A 19,347-nucleotide genomic window follows, 5' to 3' on the forward strand; every position below is an offset into this window, starting at 1 on the left:
CTAATTTTTTGTATTTTTAGTAGAGATGAGGTTTCGCTATGCTGGCCAGGCTGGTGTCAAACTCTTGACCTCAAGTGATCCGCCTGCCTCGGCCTACCAAAGTGCTGAGATTACAGGTGTGAGCCACTGCTCCTGGCCCACAGAACTCTATTTTTACGTATATTTGATAGCCCTAATCTGTGGCTACCAGTATCTCTAGAAAGTGTGACATATGCTACTATTTAATACTGGTAGTTTTTCTTTAAGAAATAGATAAGAATGGTTTATAACAGCCTTGTCAAAGCATAGTCTGGCTGTGGGCTTGGAATTCATTTACACTAGATGTATTTTCAAAAGAATTCTCTTAATTGTGGCACATCCATTTGATTTATAAGACATAGAATAGTAGAGCAGAAGTACGCTTTGAAGAGATTATCTAGACCAGTGGTTGGAAACCTTTTTTTACCTTATTCTGCACCAATCCTTGATCACTAATCACTTTAAAAATAACTCAGGTTCCATTAGGTCAGAAATTAAAATCAAGCTTTGCTATTGTGGAAAGATATTATACTTCAGTGTCTACATCATTTATAAAATCTTGTTCATTTGCAGTAAACTATAGAGTCACTGCAAATTATGATGGTATTGTCGTACATGTCAAGAAATAGGTGCACAGTCTATTTTTAATAGTTCAATCTTTGAAAACATTCTCATCTCCCATGAAATATCAACAATATCGTTAACTTGGAAACACTGGAAAGATTAAAAGAAGGGAGTGGGTTTGGTATGTAAGAAGGTGCTGCTTGTCCTGACAACAAGTAAAAATCCGAACAAACTGAAAAATCAGCCATTCTATTCAGATTCGTAAGAGAAGTGAGGTCACAGGAGAAGCTGCTGCCCCACAAATTGGAGAGACAGGCAAATACAGAGAATCATAACTCACTGGCGCAGAAACATCCACGAGAACCAGTGCCTAGGTAGAGTAACCTGAACTGTAATTGAAAAATTGCTGGAGGTTCAGTGTGGGACAAGTCTGAGAAATATAAACTGAGGAGGAGCCAGTCATCAGGGCTCCCCACCACACTTTTGTGAGTTTTACCTCCAAGAGCTCTACTAGGTTCTGTCAGTGATTATCACAGAAAAAATCCCCTTGTGTTTCCAGCAGTGGGGAGGGAAAATAAACCTTTTTACCTATACTAGGTTATTCTGTACTTCTTGACAAGGTCTACCTTCAGTAGGAACTGCTTAGCCAGAGCCTAAAGTGCTGAGATTTTATAGAACCTGGCTGACCTGGTAAGAAAAAAACAAACACAATGAACTCAAATTAACAAGAAAAAAAACCAAACAGTCCCATCAAAAAGTGGGCTAAGGACACGAATAGACAATTCTCAAAAGAAGATATACAAAATAGTCAACATACGTATGAAAAAATGTTCAACATACGAAAAAATGCTCAACAAACTTGAAAAAATTATCACAGAAATGCAAATCAAAACCACAATGTGATACCACCTCACTCCTCCAAGAATGGCCATAATCAAAAAATCAAAAAACAGTAGATGCTGGTGTGGATGTGGTGAACAGGGAACACTTCTGCACTGCTGGTGGGAATGTAAACTAGTACAGCCGCTATGGAAAACAGTGTGGAGATTTCTTAAAGAATTAAAAGTAGAACTACCATTTGATCCAGCAATCCCACTACTGGGTGTCTACCCAGAGGAAAAGAAGTCATTATTCAAAAAAGACACTTGCACATGCATGTTTACAGCAGCACAATTCACAGTTGCAAAATTATGGAACCAACCCAAATGCCCATCACTCATCGAGTGGATAAAGAAACTGTGATTGATGTATATAAGATGGGATACTATGAAGCCATATAAAGGAATGAATTAACAGCATTCGCGGTAACTTGGATGAGATTGGAGACTGTTATTCTAAGTGAAGTAACTCAGGAATGGAAAACCAAACATCATCTTGTTCTCACTGTTATGTGGGAGCTAAGCTATGAGGACGCAAAGGCCTAAGAATGATGCATTGGACTTGGGGGACTTGGGGGGACAAGTGGGAGGGGGGCGAGGGATAGAAGACGACAAATATGGTGCAGTATATACTGCTTGGGTGATGGGTGCAGCAGAATCTCACAAATCACCACTAAAGAACTTAGGTAACCAAATACTACCTGTACAATAGCTTATGGAAAAATAAAAAATAAATTTAAAAAATCAGTAAAAAAATGAAAGGCTAGAAATTAATACAATGTCCGATCATACCACAAGTGGATATAAACTAGAAATCAGTAACAAAAAGAAGCTGGAAAAATTCCTAAATACTTTAAGATTAAGTAACATAATTCTAAATAACACATGGATCAAAGAAGAAATCTCAAGAGAAATTTTAAAAATATTTTGAGGCTGGGCACAGTGATTCACGTCTGTAATCCCTACACTTTGGGAGGCTGAGGTGGGAGGATTGCTTGAGCCCAGAAGTTTGAGACGAGCCTGGGCAACATAGGGAGACCCTGTCTCTACAAAAAAATTAAAAAACATTAGCTGGGCATTGTGGCATGCATCTGTAGTCCCAGCTACTCAAGAGGCTGAGGTGGGAGGATCACCTGAGCCCGGGAGGTCAAAGGCTGTAATAAGCTGTGATTGTGTCACTGTATTTCAGCCTGAGTGACAGTGTGAGACTTTCTCTGCTCCTTCCCTGTGTGTGTGCACATGTGTGCATGTGTGGGTGGGTATAACTAAATGAAAATGAAAACCCAAGTTATCAAAATCTGTGGGATGCAGTGAAAGCTTAGAATTTTATAGTTTTGAGTACATATATTAGAAAAGAAGACAGACTAAAATCAGTCATCTAAGCTTCCGCCTTAGGAAACTAGAAAAAGAACAGTTTAAATCCATAGTAAGCAGAATAAAAGAGTTAATGAAAATTAGGGCAGAGATCAGTGAAATTGATAATAGGAAGTCAATAGAAAAAATTAAGGAAACCAAAAGATGTGTCTTTGAAAAGATGAGTAAAATTGATAAGCTCCTAGCTATGCTAACATAGGAAAAAAGAGGACTTAAATTCCTAAGATTGAAATGAAAGAGGAGACATCACTATAGGTCTCATGAGCATTAAATAAATAATAAAATAATATATCTACAAATTTGATAATTTATATGAAATGAATTCATTCCCTGAAAGACACAATCTGCCAAAATTGACATAAAAACAAATAGATAATCTGAATAGGCCTTTATCTGTTGAAGAAATTGAGTCGATAATTAATTACTTTCCAAAACAGAAAGCACTAGGCCCAGATGGGTTACTGGTGAATTCTGTCAAACATTTAAGTAAGAAATTACATCAGTTCTCTACAATCTCTTCCAGAAGATAGAAGAAGAGAGGATATTTCGTCACTCATTCTATGAGGCCATCCTTACCTTAGTACTAAACTAGATAAAGACATTCTAAGAAAACCACAGACCAATATCTTCATGTTTAACCTTCAGAACTTAATTAATGTAATCCGTCATATCAATAAGCCAAAGAAGAAAATCACGTCAATATATGCAGAAAAGGCGTTTGACAAAATTGAACACTCTTTAATGATAAAAACCCTTAGTAAACTATGAATAGAGGGGAACTTCCTCAACTTGATAAAGAGTATCTACAAAAAGCCTATAGCTAACATTCATACACAGTGCTGAGAAATATGAAACTTTCCCACTAAGATCAGGAATAAGACAAAGATGTCCCCACTCACCACTACTTTTCAACATTGTATTAGAACTCCTAGATAACACAATAAGTCAAGAGGAAATAAAAGGTATACAAATTGAGAAGGAAGCATTAGAACTGTCTTTGCTTGTAGATGACATGATTGTGGAAAAAAATGAAAGCATCAACAAAAAAAACCTCCTAGAACTAATAAATGATTATAACAGGTTTGCCAGATACAAGATTAATATACGTAAGTCATTTGCTTACCCATATACCAGCAATGAACAAGTGGAATGTGAAATTAAAAACACAGTAACATGGCTGGGCGCAGTAGCTTACGCCTGTAATCCCAGCACTTCAGGGAGGCCGAGGTGGGTGGATCATCTGCGGTCAGGAGTTCGTGACCAGCCTGGCCAACATGGCAAAGCCCCATCTCTTCTAAAAATACAAAAATTAGCCAGGCATGGTGGTGGGCGCCTGTAGTCTTGCTACTCAGGAGGCTGAGGCAGGAGAATCGCTTGAACCTGGGAGGTGGAGGTTTCAGTGAGCCGAGATTGCGCCATTGCACTTCCAGCCTGGGTAACAGAGTGAGACTCCATCTCAAAAAACACAATAACATTTATATTAGCATCCCCCCACCAAAATGGAATACTTAGGTATAAATCTAACAAAATATGTATAAGATCTATGTGAAGAAAACTGTAAGACTGATTAAAGAAATCAAAGAACTAAATAAATGGGGAGAGACATTTCATGCTCATGAGTGGGAAGACTATTGTGAGGATGTCAGTCATTTCTTCCCAAATTGGTCTATAGGTTCAATGCAGTCTCAGTCAAAATCCCAGCAAGTTATTTTGTGGATATCTACCAGCTGACTGTAATGTTTATATGGAGAAGCAAAAACCAGCATGATATTGAAGTAGAATAAAGACAGAGGACTAACACTACCGTACTTCAAGAATTACTGTAAAACTGCAGTAATCACAATAGTGTGGTGCTGGCAACAGAATGGACAACTAGATCCATGGAACAGAATAGAGAGCCCAGAAATATATACCTTCATAAATATAGTCAGCTGATCTTTTGCAAAGGAGCAAAGACAATACAGTGGAGAAAAGATTGTCTCCAACAAATGGGGCAGAAGCAATTAGATACCATATTGCCTCCCTTACCCCTAAACAATCTAAACACAGATCCTATGTACTTCACAAAAATTAACTCAAAATGGATTAAAGACCTAATTGTAAAACACAAAACCATAAAATTCGTAGAGTATAACATAGGAGAAAATCTAGATGATCTTGAGTTTGTTGATGACTTTTTAGATATAATACCAAAGGCATGACCCATGAAATAAAGAATTAATAAGCTGGACTTTGTTAAAATTAAAAATTTCTGTGAGAGACGTTGTCTAGAGAATGAGAAAACAAGCCACAGACTAGAGAAAATATATGCAAAAGACATACAAAGAACTCTTGAATCTCAGCAGTAAGAAAATAAACAATTAGATTAACCTGATTTTTAAAAATAAGACATAGACCTTAACAGACATCTCACCAATATACAGATGGCATATAAGCATGTGAAAAGATGTTCCACATTGTAAGTCATCAGGGAAATGTGAATTATAACAGTGAGACACTACTACACACCTGTTAGCATGGCCAAAATCCAGAACACTGACAACACCCAATGCTGGCAGGAATATGGAGCAATAGGAACAGGAACTTTCATTCATTGCTGGTGGAAACAGAAAATGGTACAGCCACTTCAGAAGGCAGTTTGGCAGTTCTTACAAAACTAAACATACTTCTACCATATGATCCAGCAGTGTTGCTACTTAGTATTTACACAACTGAGTCAAAAACTTACATCTACACAAAAACCTGCACCCAGATGTTTATGGCAGCTTTACTGATGATTGCCCAGACTTGGAAGCAACCAGGGTGTCCTTCATTAGGTGAATGGATAAATAAACTGTAGTATATCTAGACAATGGGATAATCTTCAGCACGAAAAAGGAATGTATATCAAGCCATGAAAAGACAGGGAGGAACCTTCAGTATGTATTACTGTGTGAAAGAAGCCAATGTAAAAAGGCTTCATACTGTATGATTCCAACTCTGTGACATTCTGGAAAAGACAAATCTATGGAGGCAGTAAAAGAAGCGAGAAGAGGAACACTCAGAGCATGAAAACAACTGTTGACAACATTTTACCTCCTTTAATCCTTTTTTCCTTTTCTAAAATACAGTCATTGTGTCACTTTATAGATAATTTTTATTCTGATTTTTAAAAAATGCTTAACTTTGTAATAAAGCATGATCTTTTCTCATTAAACACTTTTCATAGTTTACTTTGAGACTTTTATGAAATGATGGACGTTTCATTTTCCACTTTTTATTTTTGTAAATGTAGGGGTATGCATTTGTAAAAGGTCTTAATAATTAAATGTTGTCATGTTGCTTTCCAGAGAGTGAGCCAGTTCTTTTTTTATTAATTAATTTATTTTTACGAGACATAAAAATAAAATGACAAAGCAGGGTTCTGCTTTGTCACCCAGGCCGGCATACAGTGGTGTGATCATAGCTCACTGAAGCCTTGCCTTCTGGGCTCAAGCAATTCTGTCACTTCAGCCTCCTGAGTAGCTGGGACTACAGGGACACACACCACCACGCCTGGCTAATTAAAAAAAAAAAAAATACGCACACACACATACACACACACATTTATGGAGATTGACTTGCTATGTTGCCCAGGCTGGTCTTGAACTTCTGGGCTCAAGCGATCCTTCTGTCTCTGCCTCCCAAAATGTTGGGATTATAGGCATGAACCACAACACCCAGCCAGTGAGCGAATTCTTTTCACAGATTTTATTTTTAAAAAGTCCCCTTTATGAGGCTGTTGATAAGTGTAATAAGACCAATAGCTAAGGGTTCAAATTAAGCAAAATAGCACATCTATCCTTGTAGTTAATCACTATTGTCTGTATTCCTACTTGTCATTTCTTACCTGTTTGATATTCAGTGTTTCTTACTTACTATAACCCAAGTGTGTTTTATTTTATAATCAGAACATAAAGTGGGACAGTAACATTCATCAAAATATAGTATAATAAATCATCGTTTGTGGCTAATCTTGTCTCAATAGATTTGGGATAAAACCAGCCTGGAATGTTTGAAAGTGTTAACGGGACACACAGGCTCTGTCCTCTGTCTGCAGTATGATGAGCGTGTCATTGTAACCGGCTCTTCAGATTCTACGGTGAGGTGAGTGATCTGGCTTCATTGGTCTTAACTTGTAAGCCTTCCCTGAGAAAGTCTGAGATTGACATCCTCCTCTGGGAGAGGCATACACACACTTACATTTTTACATGCTGTATTTCAAACTTTTATTGTAGATATGTTTGAGCAAATTAGGCAGGAAAGCTAATTTTTGTTAAGGGTGTTCTATTCCTGTTGCTGTTCATTATAGAGATGACAACATGCTTTCCTGTAAGAGCATATACCAAGTATTAGGCTGGCTTTCTTCTTTTGGGAAACTGGTCCAGAGCAGAGAGGAGACACACACTCCCAGGAGTCACTCCCAGACTCTTTCACCACCCCTGCCTGAAGCATCACCACCCCTGCCTGAAGCATCACCACCCCTGCCTGAAGCATCGCCACCCCTGCCTGAAGCATCACCACCCCTGCCTGAAGCACGCCTGGTATCCTCTCCTGGACTCAGTGCTTCCGTACCACTGCTTCTGCCAGAGATCATGTCTCAGCCTCAGAGGCCTGAGTCTTTTCCCCTCTGCCCTGTGTGAACTTGTCCTCTTAGGAGATGAGGGTTACAGAAAAGCCATGATGTGGAAGTGCTGCCCCCAAATCCCTGGACATACAAAGCAGTTGGGAGACCCTGGCTTTGTCCATAAAGCAGCTGAGTAAAGAAGTGGATGTGGTGATTGATGAGGCATCATGACTTACCCAGTTTGCAGTGGATAAATAATAGACTCAGAGGTCTGCCAGAGGTCAACAAGAACTGTAAGCTTGGAACCATTCTCAGTTCTTCAGCCAACAAGGCTCCTTCTTCCTTTTGTCTCAGACTCAGTACAAAATCTGCTTTCTTGAGGAATTGTCTTTTGCCATCAGCATGAGCCTGCAGACACCGTCCCTGAATACCTGACTGCTAAATATACCTAAACTCGAGCAGAGCCAGAATTAGCCACCTTTTCTGAAACCATCTCAGCACTTCTCAACAAATAAAGAAATTGATTTTTAGGGGCACCTTTTAATCATGCCCTTAGGTTCATTAAGAATGGACCCTGTCTTAGTCTATTGGTGTTGCTATAAATGAATACCCGAGGCTGGGTAATTTATAAAAGAAAAGGGGTTTATTTGACTCATGGTTCTGCAGGCTCTGCAAGAAGCATGGTACCAGCATCTGCTTCTGATGAAGGCTTCGAGCTACTTCTCCTCATGGCAGAAGGCAAAGGCGAGCCAGTGTATGCAGATTACATGTGAGAGAGAAGCAAGAGAGAGGGCGGAGCTGCTAGGCTCTTGTCAACAGCCAGTTCTCTCAGAACTAAGAGTGAACTCTCTCCTATGAGAATGGCACCAAGTCATTCGTGAGGGATCCACCGCCATGACCCAGACACCTCCTGTCAGTCCCCACTTCCAACCCTGAGGATCAGTTTCAACATGAGATTTGGTAGAGTCAGACAAACCATATCCAAGCCATTGCAGACCCAGACAGAACTCAGATGCCAGAATCATTTCCTGGCTGTCTCCGTAATTAAGCATCATGCTTTTTCTCTTCTCTCCTAGGGTGTGGGATGTGAACACGGGTGAAGTTCTTAACACATTGATCCACCACAATGAGGCTGTACTGCACTTACGCTTCAGCAATGGACTGATGGTGACCTGTTCCAAGGACCGCTCCATTGCTGTGTGGGACATGGCTTCTGCGACCGATATCACTTTACGCCGTGTCCTGGTTGGCCACCGGGCTGCTGTCAATGTAGTAGACTTTGACGACAAGTACATTGTGTCCGCCTCTGGTGACAGGACCATCAAAGTAAGTATGTCTGCAGTCATAACCCAGCCTCCTCCTGTCCCTTTTAGAACAGAGAGAAAGCAGAGGTGGCTTATACCAACCTGGTACCTGGTAAGATCTTTATTCTCCTCTGTGCTTAGTGTAATGTTTTCAAGGTTCATCCATGTGCTTTGTAGCATCTATCAGCTTTGTCCCATTTTTGTTGTTGTTGTTGTTGTTGTTGTTATTGTTTTAAGTACAGATGGGGTCTTGCTATATTGCCCAGACTAGTCTTGAACTCCTGGGCTCAAGCATTCCTCGGCCTTCCAAAGTGTTGGGATTAGAAGCATGAGCCACCACACCCAGCCAGTACTTTGTTGTTTCCAGTGGCTGAATAACATTTCATTGTTCTTCTGTTTATTAGTTGATAGACATTTTAGTTGTTTCTATTTTTTCGGCTATTACAGATGATGCTGCTATAAATATTAGTGTAGAAGTTTTCATGTTTTTAATTTTCTTAGGATGGTAACCCTCTGTTTAACTTTTTTTTTTTTTTTGAAGACAGATCTCACTCTGTCACCCAGGCTGGAGTGCAGTGACACAGTCATGGTTCACTTCAGCCTTGACCTCCTGGGCTCAAGCCGTCCCTCAGCTCAGGGACCCCTGAGGCTCCCACCTAAGCCTCCCGGCGTAGCTGGGAGTACAGGCACTACCAGGCCCGCCCCCCTGCCCATTTTTTTTTTGTAGAGACCAGGTCTCACTTTGTTGCCCAGGCTTGTGGAACTGCCAAAGTGTTTTCCAAAGGCACTGCACCGTTTTACAGTCCTGCCAGTGGTATGTGGGGGTTTCAGCTTGCGCAAAGAACATCCTTTTCATGACCAGCACTGGAAAGCATTCTTACACCTAGCCCCACAAATCACAAAGTGTGTAGCATCAGGCTTTAGACTGGATAGTTGGGAAGCTAAACAACTAGGATTTATATGTGGCAACTTACTCCCACAGTCACACCAATTGGTATGAGACCAGTGCCTGAAAGTTGAGAGGGTCTGAGCTTTATTACAAAACAGCTGTTTCATAATACCAGCATGGAGGATTTCTCCATATCCTCACCAACACTTGCTGTTATTTGTCTCTTTTCTTTTATCTGCCCTAGTGAGTGTGCAGTGGTATCTCTGGTTTTGCTTTGCATTCCCTTATTACTGATGATGCTGAACAACTTGTTGTATGCTTATTGACCATTTGTGTACTTTCTCTGGAGAAATGTCTATAAATCCTTTGCCCACTTTAAAAATTGATAATTTGTCTTTTTATTGTTGAGTTATAAGTTCTTTATATATTCTGGACACAAGCCCCTTATGAGATACATGATTTGAAAATATTTTCTCCCTTTCTGTAGGTTGCCTTTTCACTTTTTTGATGGTATCCTTTGATGCACAAATGATTTTAATTTTGATGATGTTCAATTTATCAAGACACTGAAACTGTATAGTTTCAGTGCTTACGTGTAGGTCCTTGATCCATTTTGAGTTAGATTTTTGTTTAAGGTATGAGGTAGATGTCCAATGCCATTCTTTTACATGTGGAGATATATTTATCTATCCCATTCAGCTGCAAATGCAGCTGTTAAGATAATTCAGGGCACTCTGGTTGCTGTGTGTCTCCTTATTTGTCTAATAATACATTGAGATGTCTATGAACATCTAAGTCTTTCAGATGATATCACAAAAGAGGGGATTATTTATTCTACATACATACAATTAGAAGTAATGTGTCAAAACAAATGGAGCTGTTCAAGAAAATATACTGGAAAAGAGGATTATATGAAAGATGAAACTTTTTGTTTGTTTTTTGAGACAAAGTCTCGCTTTGTCACCCAAGCTGGAGTACAGTGGCACAAACACGGCTCACTGCAGCCTCAACCTGCTGGGCTCAAGTGATCTTTGCACCTCAGCCCCCTAAATAGCTGGGACCACAGATGTACACTACCACGCCCAGCTAGTTTTATTTTTTGTAGTGATGAGGTTTTACTACGTTGCCCAGGCTGGTCTCAAACTCCTGAGCTCAAGCAATTCTCCCGCCTCAGCCTCCCGAAATGCTAGGATTAGGTGTGAGCCACTGTACCCAGCTGGAAGCTTTTTTATTACATTAGCTTCATTGGGTTTGACATGTCAGCTGGTGTAAAAACATAAAATCTGGCCCAAACTCTTTCCTCCAGGTAAATGAATATCCAAACCATCTAGGAGATGTTCTCTTTGTAAAGATCTCAACGACTGGAGACTTCACTTCCCTCCGTGTTTCATTCCAGTGTTATTACTCAGCAGCCAAAGAAAATGTTATGCTGTCTAGTCTGCCCTCTAGCCTCCCAGCTTTGAGTTAGAGGACACTGTATTTTATAATCACATATTTGGGTCATTCTCAGAAGCTGTCTTTTTAAGAAAGGTATATTGTGGGAGGACTTTTCCACATTCATTCTTTAAAATATTGTTAATTTGTTATACAGGTCTGGAGCACGAGCACCTGTGAATTTGTCCGTACTCTCAATGGGCACAAGCGAGGCATTGCCTGTCTCCAGTACAGGGATCGGCTGGTTGTTAGTGGATCATCAGATAATACCATTAGGTGGGTAGAAGTTGGTGTGCTGACAGAGCAGGCTGATTCTTGCCACGTTGTTGACTCATCTCCTAGTTCTAATGCTCAAAACAACTCAGAGTAAATGGGATGTTTCAGATAAGAAAGCTTTAGGTAACTTTTAGAAATGTATTTGGCTCTGTATACTCAAGTGGGAAAACCGTGTATGCCCTGGGTGGTCTTCCAGTGTTCCCCCAGTACATAAAGTTTTTTTAACCTCAACTCCACCCAGGATCACTTAATATCAGAGCACTTCAGAACAGACTAGGGTGCTGCAGCCCAACTCGCTCTGACTTCCCTCACCTGTAAGCTCCCAGCTCCCTACCTAACACATGGGAGTGTACTTTATTTTTCTCTCCCAAGACTGCATTATGGAATCATCCATTCCTGCCGGGATCGTTTACCTCCATTTTTCCTTCCCAGCCCTCAGCCTCCTTGCTTTCTAATAAATCTAACTAACCTTAGACATTTTGTATCTTGTTAAGAACATGCCTTCAATATCTACTTAATTATCCCGTGCCATTTCCCCACTGTCTTAACACACTCTAGTGGCTTTACATAAGTGACTAAACTTAACTTTGGTTTATAATCAAATTGACTAATGTTTGGTCAAAATAAAGATAGGGTTCAAGATTATTAAAAAAAATACACATACTAGTAGCTTTACATAAGCTTTACTAAACTTTGGTGTTTATAACCAAATTGCCTAATGTTCGTTCAAAATAAAGATTGGGTTTAAGATTATTACAAAGTTTTTTTTTAAAGGCAAGCAAATAACAAAAAAGCTATAACGGCTCTTTAAGTTTGCTTTATCATTTTAGGCTTTAAGATACCATAAAGTTAGTTTAGAGCTTAAATCTTGATTCTCTTATATTCGTCACGCTTTGTGGTATTGCTTAATGTTTCATCAGTAAACAGTTCTTAACCTCCTCACTGGAATTGTTGAGGTTTTACAAGATAGTAATGTGTATTACTCTGCAGCTTATAGAAGAGAACCACTTTGGAGTCATAGAGGCAGTACTGAATGACTTTGATCACAGATTAGAGATGCTGTCATCACGGGTACTAAGATTTGCTAAGGGCAGCTGTAATAAAATGATCTTTGGATGTATCATAGGAATTACTGGTAGAGAGGCTAAGAAAAAGTTATGATAGAATTAATTTGCTCACTTTATTTTGTACATGCTAACTAGCTATGATTTTTTTTTCTGCAAATACGGTAGAAAATCAGTCATAATAGGAAAAAAGATCTCTAACTCCAGAATGGAGTTATATGCAGAGAAAAATATTTGGTGTAGTCAATGGGTTTATATTTCCGCCAGAACACTGCGTGTACCTAATCAGTCTCCCACTCTGACCTTGTACATCAATTCCAGTATTCAGCATATAGTATCAAGGAAGGGGTGTCCACAGGCCTCATCAAGAGAGAGCTGCTGGTCCACCAGTTCTAACCTCAGTGGTCCTCATGGACTCCACTGTGCTAGAATTACCTTGGGCGGAAGCTTTACCCGATGGCTGTATGTGATATCTCCCTTCCCACCTTGTCTCATCTGTGCTTTTTCTCCTTTACTGCCTACAGTCCCTGTCTCCCCAGAAAAGTCTTTCCTACACCATTTGTCTACATGGTTTTTATCAACTCAGACATCAAGAGAATGCCTAAGAACTAAATAGAATTGACGTTTCTTGTTTGTTGATTTTATTTAAATAGTAATACAGACACATGATTAAAAACAGTTTCAAATCATATAAAAGGAAATAGAATAAAAAGTAAGGCTTCCTCCTAGGTTAGTGCTTGGAAACACACAGATGGTATAAATGTATACATATAGCTTTATATGTGTGGTGTGTACTGGAAGTGAGATAGAAATAAAGAGTTCCAAGATAGTGAAAAATTATATCTGTATGGAACAGATATAAAAAACTTACAGATAGTGTGAATCATGTGTGGGAAATTGTTTCACAGAGGTCTGTTTTTCATTCAAGGCTCTGGGATATTGAATGTGGTGCCTGTTTAAGAGTCCTAGAGGGACATGAAGAATTGGTCCGATGCATCCGGTTTGATAACAAGAGGATTGTCAGTGGGGCCTATGATGGGTATGTCTTTCAGATTTTCAGATGTACTGCTATAACTATATCAACAAGAAAAAGAAATGTTGTATATTAAGCAACTCTGTATGTACCAGGTCCTATGGTAGGTTTCTGTGTAGTGGTGGATGGCAGGTATTATTATACCAGTTGTTTAGGTGAGGACACTCAGGCCCAGAAAGAACTAAATCTTGCCCCACATGACAGAGGCAGAGTCACTGTGGTTCCTAAACTTATGCTTTGAGTCATTGTTGTAAACTCCAGCAATAGCTGAGGTTGTGAGTGTACTCACTTCTTTGCTTTACCCCTAAATTAAGCCAGGCGCTCTCTCTCTGTCTCTCTGTCTCTCTGTCTCTCTGTCTCTGTGTGTGTGTATGTGTGTTCTTTTTCTCTCTCTGTGTGTGTGTGTTCATGTGTTCAATAATAAGTTTCTTCTTTTCCCCTTTTGGTAAATTGAACAAACCCTCTTTAAAACACCTCACTATATTTTAAATGGGCAAATGGCAACTGTAAATCTTTCCAGATGACCTTATATATACTTCCCAAATGGGTTGGTTGGTCTGTTTGTACTCCTATTACTAACTTCCAGCATTTGCTTAATTTGGAGAAAGGTATCCTTGGAATTTCACACAGAGCCCTAGCTTCTGTCAGCAGCACCTCCTCAGCCCTAGAGAGTCCCCTGATGAATGAACTTGGTGACACAGGTTATCAGGTCCGGAACTGAATTTAGATAACCTGAAGTTGTTTTCTTATCTCCCTTAAAATAATATTTCTTTAAAATTTCAGCAATTCTGAGAATGTGTTGGTTCTTAATTTTTCTGAAGTCAAGTGTAATTGGTTCAGATGATTTGTAAAAACATAAGCATGTTCCCCATTAGCTTTTATAAATAGGCAGTTCAGATGCACTACTTTTTGTCAAGGAAATGTTTGACAGCATATAAATTGTTCATTTTTCCACTAATCACATCTCATTTCCCTTTCTAGGAAAATTAAAGTTTGGGACTTGCAAGCTGCTCTTGACCCTCGAGCCCCAGCGAGCACCTTGTGTTTGCGCACATTGGTGGTACGTGACCTCTTAAGACAGGAATTGGTTCCCTGTGCTGGAGGATGACCATTTGCAGATAGCCCTGTCTAGGTGTATCACAGGAGCGCTTGTGTATCTCACAAGATGCCTTCAGAGAATTTCACTGTTCATTTTGTTTAGCCAGAATCAGAGAATATTTGATGCTTACATTACTGTGAGCACTTTTCTAAGGGGAGACATAATGCAACTTCAGATATGAAGGCAGGCATCCTGATTTGTAGGTGGACTGGTTTCCTCATAGGGCAAGCAATATTTCCTTCTTGCAGGTTTGAAGATTTCTTAATATGGCTACTTGTGGTTATGTTATGTTTTAATAACAGCACATTTTTATACTATATATAAATTTTTATGCTATATGTAAGTACTGTTGTATTTTTGAAGAGATAGTCATTTGGGAATATCGGTAGATTTAAAAAAATTTTAGTAGCTTTATCTTTTATTTCTATTTCTTCACTTCTTGCATTTACTAGAAGATGCAGAACTCTCTTTCTTCTTGATTTTAATGGGAACCCTTATAATGTTTCACCATGAATTTTGATGCTGGCAGCAGTTTGAGGTAGACCCTGGTCATGTTAAACAAACTGTCCTTCTGATTCTAGGTTTTTCCAGTGGATTTTTAGAGTGCATCAAGAATGGGTATTATGTATTGTTGTTTACTTTTCTAAGGCCCTTTGTGAGATGATCTTTGAAATATTGGTAGAGTCTAAGATACAGAGTTGAATGAAAGAAAAGGCCTAGCAGGGGGTGCCGGGCGCAGTGACTCATGCCTGTAATCCCAGCACTTTGGGAGGCCGAGGCGGGTGGATCTCAAGGTCAGGAGATCAAGACCATCCTGGCTAACACAGTGAAACCCCATCTCTACTAAAAATACAAAAAATTAGCCAGGTGTGGTGGCGGGCGCCTGTAGTCCCAACTACTCGGGAGGCCAAGGCAGGAGAATGACGTGAACCCCGGAGGCGGAGCTTGCAGTGAGCGGAGATCACACCACTGCACTCCAGCCTGGGTGACTGAGCGAGACTCTGACTCAAAAAAAACAAAAAAGGCCTAGCAGGAAGAGAAAGAAAAGCATTTGTTCTTGGGATGAAGGACACAGTTCAATGAGCTCTGTACAGTCGTGTAAGAAGTCTGTTTAAGTGGCTTCATTTTCATCTGCCAAATTTCTCATTGTGAGATATCAGGGACTGTAAAGATGTCATTTTATTCATGAAGTTTTTAATATTTCATAGGAACATTCTGGACGTGTGTTTCGGCTACAGTTTGATGAGTTTCAGATCATCAGCAGCTCCCATGATGACACTATTTTGATTTGGGATTTCTTAAATGTGCCTCCCAGTGCCCAGAATGAGACCCGTTCTCCCTCCAGAACATACACTTACATCTCTAGATAACAGTCTGCACTTTCACCCGTTTCAGGTGAGTACTGTCCCTTCCCCTTCCAATTTTGCTGATTGAATTCACCTTCCCTTTGGGGGAATTTTGTGATTTGGGTTCCTTGGTGATGGGAACTAAGGTCTCTTAGATGTGTCAGCTTTTGCAGAGTTCAAGGATCAGGCTAGATCTCTATAGTCACATCCATACAAGGTTTCAGTTGGAATCCTGCCTATTGTGTGGGTTTTCATTATTGGCAGATGATAAACATGGTTCCTGTTTTTAAAAACTGTGTTCCTAAATGATTTTTAAGGTCATAATCAATTTAACACCAGTAAAATCCCTTGAATTTTATTTTGGGGTACAAGAAACTTCTTTTTCTCTTTCTTTCCTGTCCTTTAGTTCTTTTATTAAAAAAAAAAAATCATCATCTGACAAAACATTCAAAATCCGCCTCTTCCCCACTACCACAATCCACCCACTACCGTCATTCCCTCAAGGGTGGATCAGAGAAGAGCATCTGTTGAGAGACCCCTAAAACCTATTCTGCTTCCACGAAACACAGCAGATATGCTGAGAAGCAGAGTCCTTCACTCTGGCTACAGGAACATTGAAAGTCATTGTAACCATTGATGACAGAATGCTTTGATTATTACTAAGAGTGTTCAGTCTGGAAGATGAGAAGTCTTACTTGGCTGTGTCCTAGGAACTGATGACTTAGGAACAGTATTGACAACTCTGTGTTCTGCTGAGGGCCAGTGAATTCTATACACATTAAACTTTGTAGATTGAATAAATGTTTACACATAATCATACTACTATGGATATATGTCTATAAAGACTGTTGTGATTTTAATGAAATTTGTGTTTATTTAAAATCATTACTTAATTCTCAGTGGCTTTTTATCATTACATATTTTCCTGTTCATTGAATTTCAAAAGTATAAGGAAGTCCATGTGCAGAATTAGGCATTTTTTTTGATGGAGAGATTGAGAACTCTTGGTACTATTCACTAAGTTACCATCTTTTCAGATACTCTTTCATCAGGATTCCAAGATCCAATAAATAGAACTCCACCAGGAAGTTGGTCTTACCTAGAGGTCAAGAAACTATATATATAGCCAGGGGCCAAAATCGACTCACTACCTGTTTTTTGTTTGTTTTGTTTTGTTTTGTTTTTAATTAGTCTCTGCTTATCCATTTTTTTTTTCCTGTCTCCACAGGCTAAGAATAGTTTTTACATTTTTAAATGCTTAAAAAAATTAAAAGAAGAATATTTTTTTCATGACATGCAATAATTAGATGAAATTTAAATTCCATTGTTTATAAATAAAGATTTTTGATACACAGCCATGCTCATTCCTTTATGTGTTGTCTGTGGCTGTTTTTGTGCTTCAGTGGCAGAGCTTAGTAGTTGCAACAGAGACCTTATGGCCTACAACGTCTGAAATATTTACCATATGGCCCTTTCAGAAAAAGGACTTTTTTTTTTTTTTTTGCTGACTTCTGGTCTTGCCCTGCTCCATCTATTAGCAGTAAACCAAGGGTCTACATCAGGAATGGCAAATAATTTGTGTTTTCTTCATGCCCACTGAGTTTGGTCAGTAGTGGCTGGTGGGAGTGTTGCCTTTGGAAGGATTCTGGGACCCCATGAACCCCAAAGGACTGGTTGTGGTTGGTTATGTCTGCCTTGCAGGAGTGACCTGTAAGCCACTTACCTATTTGCTGTTACGGGTCTCGGGTGTGTTCAGACTGTTCCTGATCATAATCTTCTGCCCTGCTGCTTTCTTTCTGGATAGATTCTTCATAAGTCAGTTGAAAAATCCACATGGCAGAATTATTATAATTATTGAATGGAGCCTTAAAATAGGAATTCCAGAGGAAGGAGGCAAGGATCTCTTGAGTGATTGCTCCTCCCCCCGACCTCCCCTCCCAATAAGCCTAAGAAAATGTAGGGAAGGAGGAATGGACCCAAGTAAAAACGGCTTAAAGAGGCATATGGCAAAATTCAAGACATCCGTATCATGGTTTTCTTTTTCTGGTGTATTACGGTAGATGAACTGACAACATCTATATGTTACCTGCAAGTGCTTTCTTCTTTTGGCGTATCTACTTTTTCAAATTTCCTAATAATGATCTTATATTGTCTTGTAACAAGAAAAAAAAAAAATTTTGAGCTACTGAATATATAATACAACATACAGCTCTTACATGTTACCTGAGCAAGATTCCTTTGGTTGAGAGATGAAGCAGTGATCACCAATGCTGTTTCTTACTGGCTGTGGTAGAAAGGAAACTTGTGTTACTTCCTCCAGGCCCTCCTCCTACCCACCTTTTATGGAAACCTCAGAATAGCTGCCTAGTTGTGATCAATTATAAGTCAATGGAAAAATCTTATCTGCTTAAGCTGGTGGTTCCCTGTATCCCAGCACAAGCAGTGAGACCCCAAATGTGCTTGTCTCTCCAATTTTATTACTTTTAACAACCTTGGCAGTCAACTTTATAGATTTTACTGCTCTTTTCTAAATTCTTTTTTTTTTTTTCCTTTTGAGACAATGTCTTGCTCTGTCACCCAGGCTGGAGTGCAATGGTGCAATTTTGGCTCACTGCAACCTCTGCCTCCCAGGCTCAGGTGATCCTCTTGCTTCAGCTTTGTGAGTAGCTGGGGCTACAGGCATGTGTCATCACACTCAGCTAATTTTTGTATTTTTATTGGAGACGAGGTTTCACCATGTTGGCCAGGCTGGTCTCGAACTCCTCGCCTCAAGTGATCTGCCTGCCTCGAACTCCTGAAATGCTGGGAATACAGGAGTGAGCCACCGCGCCCAGCCCCAAATTCTTTTCATTTATTATAACATGAAAAAAATTATAACCATGTGTTATGTGTAATAAGAAACACTACCCTAATGGTGATTTAACCTTGCAGTAAAATATTCACCCGTAAAATATCAGGTGAGAGTCTCTCCATGTCAGCAAATGCAGTAATAGATTTATTTACAGAGTCATTGTTAAAAAAGTAACATGTAAGAGCTGTATGTTGTATTATATATTCAGTAGCTCAAAATTTATTTTTTTTTCTTGTTACAAGACAATATAAGATCATTATTAGGAAATTTGAAAAAGTAGATACGCCAAAAGAAGAAAGTAAACTCCTGCTCATGGTTTACCACTAACTCCTTTTTATAGATCCTTTCAGGCTTTTTAAAGTGATGCTTGATAACTAACTGGACATTTTTAAACATGTTTTTCTTCTTTATTGTGAAATGCTTGTGTTAGTAATGTCAGTATTTGTCCAAATTATTCCAATTGCCAAATTATATTAGATTGTTTGGATATGCTCTCTCGTTACATATTTATCCTCCCCAACCCCCAGTTTTTAGTGATTATAAAAAACAATGCTATGATTATTCTTTTAACCTAATCTTTGTCCAACCCTTTGTCAGCTTTGGATGGGATTCTGGAAATGTGTGGAGAGTCT

At 39.3% G+C, this 19,347-nt stretch overlaps 1 protein-coding gene across 2 annotated transcripts in view; it reads left to right on the top strand.

Annotated features, from left to right (window-relative positions):
• FBXW11 (F-box and WD repeat domain containing 11) overlaps positions 1 to 19,347 on the top strand; it is a 183,971-nt gene that overhangs the window by 160,880 nt on the left and 3,744 nt on the right. For both annotated transcript variants that reach the window (XM_050793212.1, XM_050793213.1), the window contains 6 exons: positions 6,841 to 6,959; positions 8,496 to 8,745; positions 11,204 to 11,322; positions 13,315 to 13,425; positions 14,401 to 14,479; positions 15,727 to 15,913. In XM_050793212.1, coding sequence (XP_050649169.1) covers positions 6,841 to 6,959; positions 8,496 to 8,745; positions 11,204 to 11,322; positions 13,315 to 13,425; positions 14,401 to 14,479; positions 15,727 to 15,888 — 840 coding nt within the window. In that variant the 3' untranslated portion in view covers positions 15,889 to 15,913. The remainder of the gene's footprint in view (positions 1 to 6,840; positions 6,960 to 8,495; positions 8,746 to 11,203; positions 11,323 to 13,314; positions 13,426 to 14,400; positions 14,480 to 15,726; positions 15,914 to 19,347) is intronic.

This window comes from Macaca thibetana, chromosome 6, assembly GCF_024542745.1.
Source record: "Macaca thibetana thibetana isolate TM-01 chromosome 6, ASM2454274v1, whole genome shotgun sequence".
Taxonomy (NCBI): Eukaryota; Metazoa; Chordata; class Mammalia; order Primates; family Cercopithecidae; genus Macaca; species Macaca thibetana.